We start from the raw sequence: 18,225 nt of genomic DNA, 5'->3' as shown, positions 1-18,225 counted from the left end.
CCAACATACAGAACAGGTAAACTGTAAATCACAGAGAAAAAAATGTGACAATGAGTGTGTATATGTCCATGAATGACTGAAAAATTGTGCTGAACACTGGAATTTGACACAACATTGTAAAATGATTATAAATCAATAAAAAAAATAAAGTTAACAAACAAGAAAAAAAAAAAGAACAGGTAAACTGATTCCTCAGGGGATTTAAATCATTGCTAGCTATGCAATATTTATTTGAGGAACACCAATGAAATACAGTCAAAATCTTCTCATCAGTAACCACTACCTCATTTTCAGATGAAGAATATGAGATCCAGTTCAGACACTTAACCAGGACCACACTAGTATGCAGATCAGTCTATTTTAAATTTTCTGTAACATATGTCTTGTTCCCAAATTATTTTGTATATTTAAACCAGAATTCTGGGGAAATAAGTCATTTCTCAATAGATCTGCATAAGCCAATATTTTCCAAATGATGAATGCACAATGTCATAAAATGATGCTGGGTAAAAGATCCATTTCAAAGCACAGGATAAACCAATTAAATTTAATGTAGCAAAGTACAAAAGTTCACTGATAGGGTTTTAGATTCCACACTGTAAAAAATCTAGAGAAACTAACACTTGCCAAATGGTGTGGTATCAAAGAAGGATATCCATAATTATCTAAAAAGACTACTAAAATATTCCTCCTTTTTCCAACTACAGATATGTGTAAGAGTTCATAGACTCCTTTGTTAGGCACTGGCATGATCCTAAAACTACCAGAATGTGTCAATAAGAAAAAAATCTGTGTCCCTCCAACCTCCCCTCGACTCTAATGCTTCCGTTGCCCTGGCACATATCAAAACTATCTTTGAAGAGTGCCTGGTATTTACAGCGTTGCTCAGCAGCTTTACAGAGCTACAAATCTGCAAAGAATACAAACAGCTGCCCGAATTCTTGGCATCATATAATAAAAATGAACCAAAACCATACTGAATTCTTTCCTCTGTCATATACAGATGACCATTTGCTCTTTTAAGATGTTCTCATGCCTTTCCTAATCTTTCATTGGTCATTTTAAGTCACAGACCCCTTTAGAATCCAACTAAGGGTATGGAACACACACACTACACATGCTTTACAATTTACTGGAGTTTATTATGCTCTAGCAGATTTGTTGCTAATCTATTATATACAGTGAGTATATCCGTTGAAACAAAAATCTGCTTGCTACTGAGTAGAGACAAGAAGCGAGCAAAATTTGATACAAGGGTAATGGGAGGCCTTCTGAGGAGACAATATTTGAGCTGAAATACAGCTGATGAAAAGCTAGCCTCACAAAAAAATGGCAGAAGTACATTCCAGATGGAAGAAACAGTAAGTGCAAAAGTCCTGGGGCAGGAGTGAATTTGCTGTGTTTAATGAACTAAAAGGAGAAGGTGGCTGAACAGTGCGAACCAGAAGGACATGTGGTCCAAGAGGCAGGCAGGGACAAAGCCCTGTGCAGGGTCTTATGGACCTTAGTGCAGAGTGTGGACTTTATTCTAATTGTAATAGGAAGTTACTGAAGGATTTTAATTTAGAGAGGCAATGATACGAATGTGATTTACATTTTCAAAAGATCACTCATAAGAATGTAGAAAATGGGGGAGGGGACCACCTATGAACTTACTATGATAGTCTGAGAAGAGATAATTTGATGGTGGCTTGGACCAAAGTACAAATAGTAGCAAATAGAGAAAAATAAAGGGAAAGTTCAAGATTTAGGGCACATTAGAACTTAATGATGTAGAATAAGAAAGAAAAATAGCAACCAGGTATGACTAGTGGTTTTTACTTTGAGCAACTGTGGTACCACTTATTCCAGTGCACCGTTTATAGCTACGAAGATTACCCAGGCAGAAATGGGATAAAGGGGAGAATGATCAGCAGACCTGCTCTGAACATTCCAAGTCTGAAATCCCATTTCGTCATCCAAACGGAGATACCAGGAAGGCAAGAGACACTACCTCCTACCCTCGCCTCCTGCTGGATATGTCCCATGTAACAGACCTGTTTCTAGAAACAAAACTGGGACCCCAAGTGCAGCTGCCTCCCACACGTCCCCAGCCCACTGAAGCCACACAGTAAACTATTTTCATATGTGCTTAAACTTCATATTGCAGTTTGCTCATCCCAGATAATCACACAGTCATAACTTGAAATAATTAAAAGATTGATTCAAAGAAGGATATATTAACCCTGTCACCCAGACAATTAAACTAAGACATTCACTCCTCTAGTTGATTTCTCCTGAATGAGAAATAAGATGAGATGAAAATCTAATATTCTAACCTCTAAGCCAGGGCTTTAATGGATATACTTTCATAATAACTGTTACGGCTTGAATTATGTCCCCCAGAAAGATGCTTAAGTCTTAAACCTTAGGACCTGTGAATGTGGTCTTATTAGGAAATGGGGTCTTTGTAAGGTAATCAAGTTAAGATGAGATCACCAGGGTGAGCCCTAATCCAATATGGCTGGTATTGTTATTAGGAGAGGAAATCCAGACACAGAGACAAACAGGCACACAAGGGAGAACGCCACGTGAGCATGAAGGCTAAGGTGAGAGCTGTGTACTGTAAGCCCAGAAATGCTCAAGACCGCCAGAAACCAGATTCTCCACCGCAAGCAGGAGAGAAGCGCAGAACAGATGCTCCCTTTCGCAGCTCTCAGGAGGAACCAACCCTACTGACACCTCGCTCTCAGACTTCCAGCCTCCAGAACTGGGACACAGTAAGTTTCTGTTGTTCTCAGCCACCCCGTGTTTGGTACTCTTGCGGCAGCCCGAAGAGCCAACAACAGTAACAGCAAGAACTAAACTTTCACAGCATGGAAAGTCTAGACTCAAAACTAACTGGAAGAATAAGAGAGACATATGTGAATTATAAAATAGGTATTAATTTTTTCCCCAAGCTTAGTAAAGCTACTTACTAAGCTTTGTAATTTTCAACAAGTCACCCTCTTTGAGGTTTGAGCTGATTTGGAAATTAAGATAGTTAAAAGGATCGAAATGAGATAACGTACAGTCTACAAGAACGACGTGACATAAGGTAATATTAGTATCAATATGATTACGTGACTATCACCTAGTGAAACATATAGTTACATTAAACGTGTGTGTGTGTGTGTGTGTGTGTGTGTGTGTGTGTGTGTGTGTGTGTGTGTATCTATCACAAGCCGTAATTACTCACCTACAGAAGATGTGCTCACATCCTCCTAAGCACACAGGCTCCCTCAGAATATTAGTGCTGTTTGAAGAAAAGAAAACAATTGAGACCTAGGTCATTGTTAGATAAACACTTTTTACCCAACATTTCATAAACCCAAGGCCCAACACTACCATAATTCTTTCTCAAAACAGAAGATATCAAGGAGGTATTCATTTGAAAGGCTGTTACTCTGTGATTAAATACTGCATGATCACACACCTGCTAAATTCAAATAGCACCTACCAAACTCAGTACAAATTATAACACTTCTTATAATGAATATTCTTTGAAACCACAGCAAGAAGCAACCTTGCTCAGAATCTCTGAACCACTGACAGGCAAAACCAACCCTTGGCTGCTTCTTTCAACTGATGATTCAAAGCGCAGGCCATAAATCTCAAAATGAGACCACAAGTAGGATGACGATACAGTGTATTGTCCAAATGAGAACATTTCTGAGGGTGAAGGGGAGTGATAACTGAATAAGATAGCAGGTGTAAACCAGGACTTCCCTAGGAAAATAGGACCTCTGGTCACCTTGACCATAAGATTTTACAGTTTCCCATTTAAAAAAAAAAAAAAAGGTTTCTGGTTGCTGTTAAGCAGCCATCTAATTTTCACAGATGTCTTATCAAAAATACAGCCATTCTTTCAGTTTACAGGAAGTTAATTTTTTTTTTATTTAAAACAACTGCAAACAAGAATCAACCTGGTTGGCAGTCTGCAAACAATTCCGTACTGTACTCCCAGCATTGTCCATTAAAAACACCTGCTACGTTAGATAATTCTAAGAAGGTAATGGTACTTACTAATGAACAAATATCAAGTCACTATATTCAGAGGGCGTAATGAGGTAAGAGCAAACAGGAGGAGTAAAGCTTTTAAAAAATGGACGCTTTCTGTGCCTGGTTTATTATCCTAACCCCAGGACCTTTAGGTATTTACACCATTATTATCCAATTACCTCTGTACACATACCACATATCAATAAAAATTGTTTTCCACATTTCTTGAAAGATCAAATGTATCACACTGCACATTTTAATAGATATGAACATTAAAGTGAAATTGAGCTTTCAGGAAGAGTGCTAAAAACAGAGCACACCCACAGTGTTATTCTCAAGATACCGAAAACGGTGCTCACTGACATTATAAAACCCATCACTTTTCAAAAACTCGCAATATCTGACTTTTCTATCATACTACAGAGAATATAGTGATAAAAAATAGGACTTGTGATGTGCCAGCTACTTCTGTGATTCTGGCAATTAAGACGATCTCTGCTACAAAGCTCATGCTTCTCCTGTAACTTCGGTTCATTATTTGGCCTCCCAAACCTAGCCTCTGACCTCCTAATCAAGTGTGTTGAACCCCACTTCAGTACAAACTCTGCCTCTGCGACCTCAAACACGGTGCTCTCTCACCTCCTCCTAGCATATCCCTCTTCTCTTTCATCCCAGCGCCCTGACCATACCTCCGTGTTCAGGTTGCTCTCCATCCGGGGAGACTCCCGTTCAGGATTAGCTCCTTGGATCCCCTAGCCAGCCCAGAACAGAGTTTACTAGTTCACAGCCATCCCCGCCACCACCTTAATTCTGCTAACCTCTCAGTCAATCAAGGGTGTCAATCAGTAATGCCAGACAGACCAACAGCCCACTCCTGCCGTGCCTGCTCTCAGGCCATGACAGCCATTATAAAAAGACAGAATGATACACAAACTTGTCTGTATAAACTCATTTGGTAGTGTCCTCACCTTTGTATCTCTACCAAAGTGATGTATTCGATATTCTGTGAGTAAAATAACAAATGAATAGATGGCTATTCAAAACAAGCCCCAAGCTCGAAATCCCATTAACCTTACTGAAGCCAAACAGGGAGAGCTTTTCACCACTAGATGCATTCCTACCTCTTCACCCATAATCTTACCCCTCCTTCCAGGCTCAGAGGAAAAGATCTCCTCTAGTCATTCTTCCTTCCCAAACTGTGCTGCTCTATTTGCCCATAGATCCCTTATCTTCTCTGCTTCTGAAATAGTCTGTTCTCATCATTAGAATCACCTGTCATCTGCCATCGGCAACTAAACGTGCATAGGTCATGTCTCCTTCAACCTAAAAAGCCCCATTAGATCCTGCCTCCCACTCTACCGTCTGCCCCAGCTCCTCCCTTTCTTGCAGATGTAAATTGTTAACTAAGTGCTCTGTGCCAGCTGACGCCAACACCTCACCTTTCTGGCTTTAACACCCACATTCTGCTCCACCTGCTCAGCAAAGCATTTTGTGATCCTCATTCTTCCTGACCTCTCTGAAATAACACTGACCTCACCTTCTCTCCTGAACCCTTTCCTTCCATTCAGTTTTAATTTTCTTATAGCACATTTATTTGCCTATTTCAGCACTTCCTTAGCTGCTTCGTTTCCTACCTCTCAATGTAGGTTTACCCCCAAGATGCAGCCCCCAGACTTCTGGCTTTCTCTGCCAATACCTGACTCAATGCCTCGATTCTGTTTCTAAACTGAATTTCCTTCCTAAGGTGACTCTGAACCCTTTATCTACAGTTCTTACCCTTCCCCGTAGCAACAAGATGCTACAGTATAATTAGCAATGACTCCAGTAGCTACAAATAATTGATCAATTGGAATAATTATTCTAATTAGTGACCTAGAAAATTTTTTTTATGGCTGTTAATAGATGAGACAAGACACTGGGAGAGTGAATGAAAAGTATGTGCCTGTGTGTGTGTTGGGGAAGGAGCAGGGAGAGCAATGTTACAGCCAAAGCTGGGAGAGGGCAGCGCCGAGTTCAGAAGAACTTTAATGGAAGAGCTCAAAGAACAGATGCACTCCACAGAGGGCGGCCCTGAACTGCGTCAAAGCCAGACCTTTTGACAATGTCTAGAGCTTCGCTGAGAAGACCCTCTGGAAGAATTCTTGTTACAACCAGATATATCTATCAAAATTCCAAAGGTACCGAACTTGAACTCAACTATTCTACTGCCAGGAACAGAGTATGATTCTTCAGATTATCTCAGATGCTTACAAAATTGAAAATTCAAAACTCTAAAGATATCTGTCTAGACAAGATACCCAAAGCTTCCAGAGATTAAGAAACAATAAAATGTCATATATATGTGTGTATGTGTGTGTGTATATGTATTTTTTAAAGGATTCAGAACAGTATAAGACATCTCAAGGGAAACAAGGAATGTTTGGCCTTCACAGTAATGACTGAAAATCGGTTTGTACTCTGAATTCTATATCCAGTCATCTTCAGTAGCAGAAAGTTAACAGATAACTGGTAATAATAAAATTCATCTTCCAGAGCAGGATGTTAGGAAGTTAACAAATAATGTCTAAGATGGAAAAAAAAAATCAAGAACTAGCAATACAAACACACTTGGCAACGTGAAAGTTACAGAACTAAGAGATGAAGAAGCTGTATTTGGAGTACAGAACTCAAGGAATGAGTCAAAAGAATGTTCTCGTTACAGTCTTTGTAATACCGACTTTGTCAACTATGTTCATGTATAACTCTAACAAAAACTTTAAAATGTAAAGGCACGTGGACAAGGATATTCTCTCCAGCACAAGTCTTGCGTTTATTAAGGCACAAGACTGGAAAGAAATGGTATTTACCATTTACCAAAGAAATGGTAAATAAACCGTGACACATCGACCTGATGAGTGGTATCCTCTCATCTAAGATACAAAGTGCTCTTAAAGGGCACACGAGACACTGATCGTGGTGAGCTCTTGAAGAAGATTCAGACTTACTTGTTGTTCATTTAACAAATGTTTAATGACCATATACTGTATTGTTTTAATTCTTTGGCATATGCATGTATTACTTTTCAAAAACGTACTATTAAAAAGCTCTTCACAATCTGGTTACTCCGTAGCCACGGAACCTCTGCTCTTGCTGCTCAAAAAAAAATGCTCTTACCAGGCCAGTGTCTGTTGTAAAATCTCTCAAACACCTTACAGCCAATTCCAAGCCCACAACTGCTCAGACTGTCCCCGGCATAGAATACCCTTCCTCCTCCCCCAAAACTATTCCAGCCCAACACCTGCTTCGAATACTGTCCAGGATGATATATAATAAAAACGACACTAAACAAAGAAGTACAGAAATTTGGGGGATTTAGTTTCCATGCAAAATCTGTACCCTGCAGCAGACATACGCAGAACTCCCAGTTGACTGTGCTCCACTCCTTCCTAAGGGGCTTATAATCTAGCTGGGTAGTTCTTATAAGCCAAGTTAACGTCTGACTTAAGTACAAAACACTCTTAAGTTCCAGAGACGGCATCTAGCTGGGGCTCTGGAAATCAGTGTTGAAAACTAAGTATTTTGTATTTTATCTGCCTGATTCCTTTTTTTTTTTTTTTAAGTCTCCAGATAGACTGTAGCCCTACAGACAAGAGATCTTGAATTTCATTTTTTCTGAGCTCCCCAACACGCCATCACCTACCGAGCACGGTGCTGTACGAGCACCAGGATTTCAATAAACCCTCAGTGAATGAACCAAGTGGAAGACAACGCACAAAAACGCATTTATATTAACAATTCTATTTTATCCTTATGCTATTTTTTGTTTGATATACATATATATTAAAAACAAAAAATCCAAAAGAATAAGACATTTGCATGGTAACAGGATTTCCATACCTTGAAAATTTAGCTGCTTTACTTTTTCCCATTGCAGTCATACTTGTTACTTTACACGTAGTCGATTTGGAAAGATTTGTGCAGTCAGAGGATTACAACTTAGGGAAGAACTAAGCAAGGAAAACAAACTTAAAAAAAAAAAAAGTCCTATTGATAGAAAATTTTCTTTGCAAAGAAGAAAAGGAAAGTAAATTCAGTTGTGATTACAATACTGAGGAAGACCTATTTCTTAACTGAATGGCTCCCTAAGCTTCTGTGAGGTTATCAAATGCTATTCAATATTAGGCAAGATAGCTACCCTAGTGCTCTTGCATTTTAGAAAATCTCCAAGCTCTTTTTAAGAGTGGACCAACACATTTTAATATTAAATGCAGAGGCTCCTCAAGCCAACTAAACAATTTGTTTGATTTATCTTGAGGAGAATAAATAAAATTGTTAACAAGTAAGGGATATGATGACATGAAAGTATCTTACTTTGCATAGTTATTTTGTATGCCCGATTCAAGTAAATCGCATGGGAAAAATAAAAAATCATGTGTGTGTCAACTGGTTAGTGTCAATAAATATTGAATAAATCAATGAGTCAAATATCCCAAAAGTAAAGGGGCGACAGAATTCTATTAATGACTAATCATAATAGAACCTACTACAGATAAGCCACAGAGAATATCATGTATCCCCAACTCAAATAGTTTTGGTTATTCTGTCTTCTATTCTCTTTCCTCTAAAGCAAAACTAAGTAACTGCTGACATGTCTCTGTCCTTAAACCATCATGTCTTCCAAATGATGTTCAAATGAGTTTCAAGCCTCAGACATAGACATTCACGTTTATACCCTCTTTCCTGCTCATCCCAGAAACCTGTCTTCAATTACCATGTAATGCAGTTGACTATCAAATTTGTACTCTTAGCCTAAAACCTCTCCTCTGAGCCCCGACCTGGGGCACAATAATCTCCCGTGTAAGAGCATCTGCTGGGCTGTGGAGGGCAGGATCAAAGGGAGCTCAACGTGTATGGTAGTTTCTCTGGCAGTCACAAGCCCTACATAACACCAGGTATGCATAGCCTGTAACAGGACTGCACATGTCACGGTTGTAGCTCCAAATCCAAAGGGGAAAGAGCTGCACCTTCTCCACTGCCCTGAAACCTTAGTCACTGTTTACTGTGGGTAATGTCCCCTGGAACCTGTGGAGGATTCTTGGAGATTCAAATGAATTAACCAGGTCCTCCGCAATTCCCACTTGCACTGTGATCCTAATTTAACCCAAACTCTTTCATGTATTAATTTAACAAACACTAAGATGTTTCCAGCACTGTGGCTTCAAATGTGAAATTATGAAATGTGTAGTATAATTGAAGGAGACAGGTGTCAATCAGAGAATCAAAATACCGCATAAGTAAATAAATCCCTCAATTTGGAGGGACATATGAGACGTGAACACCAACAACCTGTGTCCTTTTCCATGTTTAAGTCAGACTTCACTAAAAAGTTTTAAACAATATTTTGCATCCAATAGACAATAATAATTCCAGAACCTGCAAACTGGAGAGAGTCTTAAAAATCAATTCATCCATTTATTTTCCTCACTTTACAGATGAGGATACAGACTTCCCAGATGCTCTCCTTAGGGAGTAACTATGTGAAACAACTGAATCGTCTGTTGGGCTTCTAATCGCTAGCATCTGACCTTGTCTTAACTCTCTGCCCACCTGACTCATTCACTCCACCTTTATTCTGCATACTTTTTAGCATATCTTTATTTGCTATAATCCTCCAAGTTATATCTATAAAAATCTATCCATGCCCTAATTCAAAAGTCCAGGAAGCTTTCCTCCACTGACCCTACCCAAGTACTCTTCTCAGAAACCCCTTGGCCTCCATCATAATTCAGCCTGAACTATGTGTAAATTTTATCTCCTAAACATACGCTCCTAAGGGTAGAAAGTCTCACTGCATCACCACTAACGCAGTGCCTCAGTGATTGCTTGTCCTAACGATTAAGCAGTACCAGAGCACATGGAAGGGAGTAGTCATCCCATTTAAGACTCAATGGCCTCTAAGAACGCCTCTGAACATTGAAAACTAACGGAGAAAGACAAAAGCTATATGCTGGAGTCAGGAAATCTATTTTATTTTGCAAGCATCCATATAGCAGTGAGAACGCAACAGGCGCTGCTCTAAGTACTTTATCAATATTAACCCAATTAATTCCCCTAGCAAACTTGTAAGGTAAAAACTACTACCAGCTCATTTGGCAGATGAAGAAAAGGAAGAATACAAAGAGGAAACAGTTTGTCCAAAATCACCGAGCCAGGATTTGAAGCCAGGGTCCAAAATCCATTCTCTTAACCACTAACCTATGCTGTCTAAAATGTAAGAGAAAACAATCTTAATCACCTTTACTAAAACAACAAGAGGTAATTTAGAAAAATAAAATCACTTACCTTAAAAGTCACAAGACTTTGACTTTTTATGAAAAGTTGATTTAAAGGCACTAGAACTCCAAATTACAATTGTAGTAGATGCCACCCCCCCCAAATATATCAAGGTGCCAAATTATTTTTATTCACAGTGTCATATGATACCTGGGCTTTTTACACTACAGCTCCTACCATCATCATTCCCTGCTTCTTTCAGGAACACATTATTCCCATGCTTTCCGCCAGCATCTCAAATGATACAGTCTTCCTGCCTTATTTTTCCAAATCTTTAAATAGCTTCTATTTGATGGTGAGGTTTGGACCTAACACAAAAGCCACATCTGGCTTCTTGAACAATTTTGTCAGCTTCATCTTGGAGTTATACTTATGTTAAAGGCCAAGAAAGGATGCCCTGTAATGCAGCCAATCCACCCTCACCTGCAAGTAATGCTTGCTGCAAAACACAACCAACGCGCTACACAGGACAGGTGACAGCTGGGAGCGAGAGACGGATGACAGCTGCAGGCTGAATGTGAGGGTAATTGGGGTAATCACTAACCCACTGGGTAAAACTTTGAAGCTCTGTAAAAAGAACATACTGACACACTATTTCAAATAATATGAAATTGTTCTGAATGATGGGTAACAAAAGCAAGAAGCCGACCATCCTGAGTTGCTCCTTTGGAGCAGTGATGTCAGGCAGCTACTAGGCAGAGCACAGGTGGAAAGAATGGGATGGCTGTCTTCCCATAGGTAAAGAGCAACTGGCCGTGTTTTACTCACTGCAGACAGTAACAAACGTGCAGCGACAGGGAGAGGAACACAAATCATTTCTAAACATTAAACCCTTTGTGATATAAAATTTTACACCAAAAAGAATTTTTAACGTTAAGTCATTTTACCTGTTAAAACAAGAGTTTGGCAAACTACTGCCTATGCACCAAATCAAGCCAGTAGCCTGTTTCTGTACAGCCCTTGAGCTAAGAACTTTTTTAGGTTTCTAAGAGTAGTAAAAAATAATAATAATAATAAAAACTAAGACTCTTTGTGGCCAGCAAAGCCTAAAATATTCACTGTAGACTTTTAACAGAGAAAAGTCTGCAAAGTCCTATGTTAAAATACGCATTCAAAGAAACAGCTACAGAGAAAACCTGCCAGAGTGATACTGATGCAGAAGCAGCTGTGCACACAGCAGGTGCTCGATAAGTGCTTTTGGAAGAAATGAAGTGAGACAAGCCCTTCTTGGGTTTTTATAAACCTTCTTGATTTTTACACTAGGAAAAGCTACAGGAAAAGGAGAAGCAAGGTGAGTACCAGTCATAAAAATGATGTCTTCAGATGGAATGAAAACCTTGAACTGAAAGGATTCCTACCGTGTAAGAGCATGAAGGAAAATAAGCAGCAAAAAATAATAAATAGCCTCTCTAATGAACCCCATGCCACACAGTCTTTGATCAAACCAAGGAAATGTCAAATTGAACGAGAAGTTAGTGGTGCCCATCACACTATTACCTTCAATCTATCCCCAACGAGGGTCCCCAAAACTCTCCCTCCATAAAGTTGCTACCGAGAAAAGGTTAAAAGGGCCAGCTAAGCAAAGAGTGACAGCTGCTGCAAACTTGGCGCGCCTCTTTAAACTTAACAGCCCTCGGCCTAAGGTTCTGGAATTACCCTCGTTACAAGAATCCGAGGCCCTGTCAACGATTGATGCCTCAGCCCTACAGATTCAAACTCTGGTGGCGGGAATGGGGATCTGCATTTTTAGCCACACCTCCAGACGCTTCTCAAGCCCGCCAAAGTTCGAAAACTACCATCTTAGTTGGGTTTGGTGCAAGGAAAGGCTAGAAAGCCTCCCAGAAACGATGTGAATAGGGGTCAGAGTGGAGTTAAGTAACACAGATCCCCGGGCAAGTCCTAAATCGGCTAGCCAGCCCAGCTGCGGAGCGGGGATGAACCGAAGAAACCGGAAGTCTGAAAAGACCTCCCGCCCCCGAGACTGGGACGACCCCCGCCCGCGCCGCGACCCTCCCGGCAACCCCCTCGAGTCGAGGGTCTGGCTTTACCAGCGCGAGCAGCGCAGCAGTTTCTCCAGCCGGTCGAGCGCCGCGCGGCTGTGGGCCCAGACCTCGCGACCTGCCGGCTCCATGGCGGGCGCGGGACGATGCTCGTTCCCGGAGCGGACCCTCAGCTGCCGGTTCCCCGGCATCGCCCCGCCTTCGCGGGAAAGTCTCCTCGGAGAGCAGGAGGCAGGGCGGACTAAAGCAATCACCGAGACACCGCAGGCCTGCGCCGGGACCCCGGCCCCAGCTGCTCCCGCGTCTCGGACCGCTGGACGCCTAAGGGGCGGGGCGCGCGGGGTGGGCGGGGCGCGGACGGGGCGAGGCCGAAAGGCGCCAGAAGTCCCGGCGCGCGGGCCCAGGAGGGGCGGGGCCTCGAAAGCATACTTAAGCTCTGGTGGGCGGGATCTCGGGGCGGGGCAAGCCTCGGGGAGGGGGGCGGCTGCCATAGTTGTTGGCGGGAAAGGGGGCGGGTCCGCCTGGAGGGGTAAAGGCAAGAACTGGAGCAAGTCCTTGTTTTCCTGGAGCAACGACAGTTCAGTGGCCCCTTAGCTGAATTTAATTGATGGAAAATCACAAACCAAGAAACTTTTAGTTGAACGTTATCAATAAGGAGTGCTGTTTTGACTACTGTTGGGCTTTGCTCATGACACTGAAGGTGCCACTCTAATTCCTAAAAAAGTAATTTTCTGTTCTCTCCCCACCCCCACCTCAGGCTTTTCATTGATGGACATTTTTAAAGATAACACCTACTGCGCACCCCTTCACCCTCTCCATTCACTTCAATGCCAAATTTTTCCCCACCCCTCTCCGTCTTCACAACAGGCCCAGATGTCTCGTCTTCACCTGGATTGTTCCCATTAGTCTTCTAGCTGGTATCCCGGTGTCCACCTAGATCCTCTTCAATCTTTAGGCTTCACCGCAGCCATCTAAAACATTTCCAAATAAACCTTTGGTTAGTAGAAGCGGAACGAGTAAAACGAGAGTTTTAACTGGCCTACCATAGCACATTAAACTAACCAAATATGTTTATATACACACACACATACATATATATACATTTTTTAAACTCAGAGTTAGCCAAGAAGTTAATCCTTGATTATTAACCCTGTTAAGCCATCGCTTACTCTGTACAGAGAAATCAAACTCTAGAAAACTGAAAATGTTAAATAAACTTGAAGAGATGCTATAGTGTATAATGGAGAGAGTCAGAAATTTCAGGAGTCAGTCCTACTTCTAATCCCACTTCCTCCACTGAATAATTCTGTAATTTCAATTAAGTCTTAAGTTCTCTAAGCATTTGTTTCCTTATCTGAAAAAAAAATGGGGATTATATTTATCCTGTAGATCTGCGGGACTGTTAAATGAGCTAATGTAAAATCACCTATAATTACTCAAAACTAATATGAAGAAGAACATATGTAATATATATTCAGTTCTGCTTTACTTACCATACAATAACATTCACTATTTTTATCAGATTTTTAAAAATTAGGGCATAATTTAACTGTGATTAGAGTAAATGAAAATTTCACATTTTGGTAAAATGCTTTGAGGACCAAGTAATTGTTTCTGGCTTGTTTGTACAGTGCTATTAATTGAATTATGACACAGGTGCAATGATTTTTTTTCTCCCACTAGTTTCCTCTTTTCCTTCCCTCCCCTGTTGCCTCATTACCTCTCCCCAAGGCTCATGAAATTCTTGGTAGCTGTTTAATGGTGGCCATAGCAAACTGGTCAAGAGGACAGGCAAGAGTACTCTCCCATCTGCAATTTCCCCTTCCATTTGCTTCCTCCCAGCCTTCTCTACTACAGCTCAGGTGGATGATGCTCTGCTTTTCATGGAGATAAAAGATAGTGTTTTGGAACCAGCTCTTCCTCTCAGCTCTGGATCCTGAATTTCAAGAGCTGATTCTTTCTCCCATGTCCATTTCTGTGTGTGAGTAGAAGATGGGTGATCTGTCCAGAATGAGATACACCAAAAATGTGTGAAATCCTGGAACTCTCACTTCAGAGAAAATTTCCCCAGGGAAATCCAGTCCATCTATAGGGTCCTGGTAAAGCCTTAGTTTAAGGCAGTAACAATAACCTCTCTCCACTTTAAAAATGGTATCTTATTTCCCTTTCCATTTCCCTGCAGGTACCTTCTGAGTTCATCAAAGTTTAGGTTTGTTGCTCCATTTCATTCTTAGTCTATCCTCCTCCTCTTCCAATTAAGCAGTATTCCCCAGAAATTTCAACTCTTCCAAAATTATTCATCCTACCCCAATGTAATACTCTGGTCCCAGGGGGGATTCTGAGGCATACAAATTGGCTTGTTTTAGCCTGTTTACCTGTCCTTCTCTCTCCACGCCCTCCCCCACCCCCCACTGCTTTGATTACCATCTGTGTTCTGTACTCCCAAGGCATCTCTGACCTGCTTCTCTTTCCCAATCTTCAGGATTAATATAACAGTTTGTTGAAAACAGTCTAAATGCTAATTTTTGTCTTCTATTGTGAAGTATTTTACAAGTAGTAAATCTTCCTCATATTCACTTGGATACACATATATAACAAGCAAAATGGGATGAGCATAATACCCAGACACACAGCCGGTGGAAAGTGAGCTATCTTACAAGTTCGGCATGAGCGCCAATTCCTCTCTGGCTTTTAATTATGGTGTCATGCAGTGAAATCAACCACCTCAATTCTTTTGAGGGCATTCTCTTTGACAGATACAAATTTCATTTGCAAGGACCTCTATGAAACCTAGAGTTCTCCCCCAGAAAATGCAGTTTGAAAACAATTGATAAAGAGCAATCAAATAGTAATTGATGGAGTGGAACAAACCTCCACAGCATCTGGGAGTGCGGTGTCTGCTCTCGACACTTGACTGAGCTAGCCTTCATATGTGAAAATGCCATTAACCTCAGTTAAAGTCATGAGCACTGTGCCATTTTTTTCTGGCACCCAGTGTGGCATAATGATTAAGTGCCATAGAGCTCTGGAGTCAAGTAGAACTGGATTATACAGCAGGCCCTGCCACTTCCCAGAACGGCGCCCATGGGCTCTCTGTTTAACTGATCTTGGAACTTAGTTTCATCTTTTGCAAACGTAGGATTAATGTATACCAACCTCACACTTGTCGGATTGGTGTGAGAAAGGAATTACAAACTATGAAAGTGTTCTAAACCAGGAACGCAGCACAGCCAATGCAAATCCCTTCACAATGGACTGTACTGAACTTTAATACATATGTTAAAGCTTAACTCACAGTTAGTGCTTAACACATATTCCCATTTTTAGAACTGGTTTCAGCATTGTTGAGTCTCACTAAGACAGTTACGCTTGCTTTAAAATTCTCTTATGAAAGAGTACATCTTGCGAGCAAGAAGGAGCCGCTCATTCCGTGACAATGGAACAGAGATACTTGCTATAGCAATTCTTTTGCAAATGTTATGCGATAACTCTGAAAGGAAGCTTGAATTGTGTTTAATGATCATAATCTCCTTTAGTAGCATCTGAAATGAAGTATCTGCTGAATTCCCAACACCACCCTTGGCATGATATTAGGACCCTGATAATGAAAATTCTTACAGTTTTTGTTCAATTAACTTGGAGATCTTTTATTTACAACATTTTGTTCCTCCTTTAAGAGCAAATAAAAACCTCTCATTAATTAAAAATAGTAATTTTGTCTGGTGTACTATAGACAGCTTATATGAAGCAAACTAAATAGTATGGCCAAAACTAACCAGTGCCCACCACTGATGGATGCCATATGATGAATATGGATGCCTGGATACCTTCTTGACCAGTACAGTTGAACATATATGTATTGATCAAGTTAGTGGCTGCAGTCTCCTTGAGTTGCACCTATAAACACAGTCTCAATGTCGTGCTGATCTTGGCATTTACTGAAAAATTACCTAAATCTCTGGAAGCATCTAGATATTTTGAAATGGTTTTTGAAAGGATGTTAGCCCCATTCTTGTCAGCACCTGCCAAATTTCTGTCACAGAATCAAAAATACGTAGTCTAAAAACATAGTCACTTTAATATGTCCCTTCAGCCGTGGTTTTAAAGGTTTTGGTGTCTTCTGTATTTCCTGATCATTTATCACATTCAGTCTAACACAGATATTTCACTGGTCATTGTTTTTTAGTCCAACAGACTTCAGAGTTCAGCCCATTCCGCTGTCTTTTATTGCTTGCTGTTTTTAAGGAGACACCTCAGTAGAAACCCCCTTTTTCTCTACAGTGTAATTACTGAAGCACATAAAGCGGTTATAGCAGGAATTTATCACTTTCAGGTGGAAACACTCCCAGCCAAATAAAAGATAGAGTAGGAATGCCAGAAGCAATTTATAACAGGCTCACTGACATTTTGTATTGGGAAGCTCTACCACTGAATAAGCATCAAGTCATAAATCTCTGTAAACGTGATTAAAGCAAGCAAGTTATTCTTTGAGGGGACACTATAAAAAAAAAAAAGTTGTGATGCAAAGCAGGAAAATTCTGTTGACAAAAATCACCAAAACCAGCTGTCAGTAAAATTTACAAACAGCTTGCTTTAAATTCTGTTGAATTCCAGCAGCTGTTTGTTTGCACATAAAATGTTCATTTAGGAAATGAGCATTGGCCCTCGTTTGGGTTCCATTGTGTTTCACAATTTTGTAATCAGCTTAATCAAATTTCATACAATAATTTAAATTACTTCCCACAGATAAGAGGAGGTAACCAGTATGTGTAAGTCTGCCTTGGACACAGTATATGCTCAATAAACAGGGAAATAAATGAGTAAATGACTGTTAACATTGTCCCTGAGAGCAATGACCAATTGCAAAGTGCATTTCAGCTTTTTTTTTTTCCTATCATATATACTATTTTGGAAATGATGCCTTGTTCATACTGGATTCAGTTTGCTAGTATTGGTAATAAGCCTTAATAGCCCTTCAGCAATACATTTTTGAGTTTAGAACACTGAATTAAAATGTAATTACTGTTGTAAAGCCACTTTCTGTGAAAGAAAGCTTACTGAATCTCTCCTCAATATTTTTGCAAATGCCTTCATTTAATTGCTTTCCTCACTATCTCAAAAGATAGCTTACATATTTTTTCATCGGTGAAAGAGGGATAGTAGAAAATATCTCATTGCTGTTGTATGGATAAAGTAAGCTAATATCTTTAGCGAAGTCTCTGGTACAGAGTAAATTCTTAATAAATGCTATCACTTATTACTGTACAAAAACTCTAGGTTCAAGAATATAAAATGATAAGAAATTTATTCTTAGGTAGTAAGAACCAAAATATCCTCTTGGATACTCAACTAGACAGGAATCCAGTGTGTTTCAACTTATCTGTTCCCCCAAGCCTCAAAATACCAAATACATATATATATATATATATATATATATATATACACATATACATATACACGTATATGCCATTTTTAGGTGTTAATCAGGAGATTGGAAAGTTGTGTCAGACCAAAAAACATTAGCTTAAAATTAACTACAAAAACACTTTTCATTCTTCAGCCAAATGTACACAATAACAATCTTTCCTGTACCTGAATTGCTCAAATTACTAAGAAAACTATACAGTCATTCCTTGGCATGGGGTGGGGAGGTAGGTATTGGTTCCAGGACTCACGCAGATACCAAAATTCGAGGTGCTAGAGTCCCATGTAAGCCCTCTGTATCCACAGGTTCCATATCTGAGGATTCAGCCAACTTCCAGTCATGTATTAAATTTGTGATGCAGGGTTGGTTGAATCTACAGATGTGGAACCCACAGATACTGAAGGCCAACTGTATGCGTATTTATTGAAAACATTCCACCTATAAATGAACCTGCACAGTTTAAAACCT

The 18,225-nt window shown here is 40.2% G+C and overlaps 1 protein-coding gene across 3 annotated transcripts in view; it reads right to left on the bottom strand.

Annotated features, from left to right (window-relative positions):
- Positions 1–12,653, bottom strand: part of BARD1 (BRCA1 associated RING domain 1) — a 69,765-nt gene extending 57,112 nt beyond the window's left edge. Inside the window, exons 1-2 of one of the 3 annotated variants that reach the window (XM_031678261.2) lie at positions 12,381–12,653; positions 3,218–3,274 (exon numbers count right to left, since the gene is read on the bottom strand). In XM_031678261.2, coding sequence (XP_031534121.2) covers positions 3,218–3,274; positions 12,381–12,523 — 200 coding nt within the window. In that variant the 5' untranslated portion in view covers positions 12,524–12,653. Of the gene's footprint in view, positions 1–3,217; positions 3,275–4,988; positions 5,125–12,380 lie in introns of those variants that run through there. The other 2 variants (XM_031678262.2, XM_072961326.1) reach the window with 2 other exon arrangements.
- Between the last annotated feature and the right edge of the window lie 5,572 nt (positions 12,654–18,225).

This window comes from Vicugna pacos, chromosome 5 (assembly GCF_048564905.1).
Source record: "Vicugna pacos chromosome 5, VicPac4, whole genome shotgun sequence".
Lineage (NCBI taxonomy): Eukaryota > Metazoa > Chordata > Mammalia > Artiodactyla > Camelidae > Vicugna > Vicugna pacos.
The sequence above is the reverse complement of the archived record's forward strand: the minus strand, read 5'-3'. Positions and strand labels throughout refer to the sequence as shown.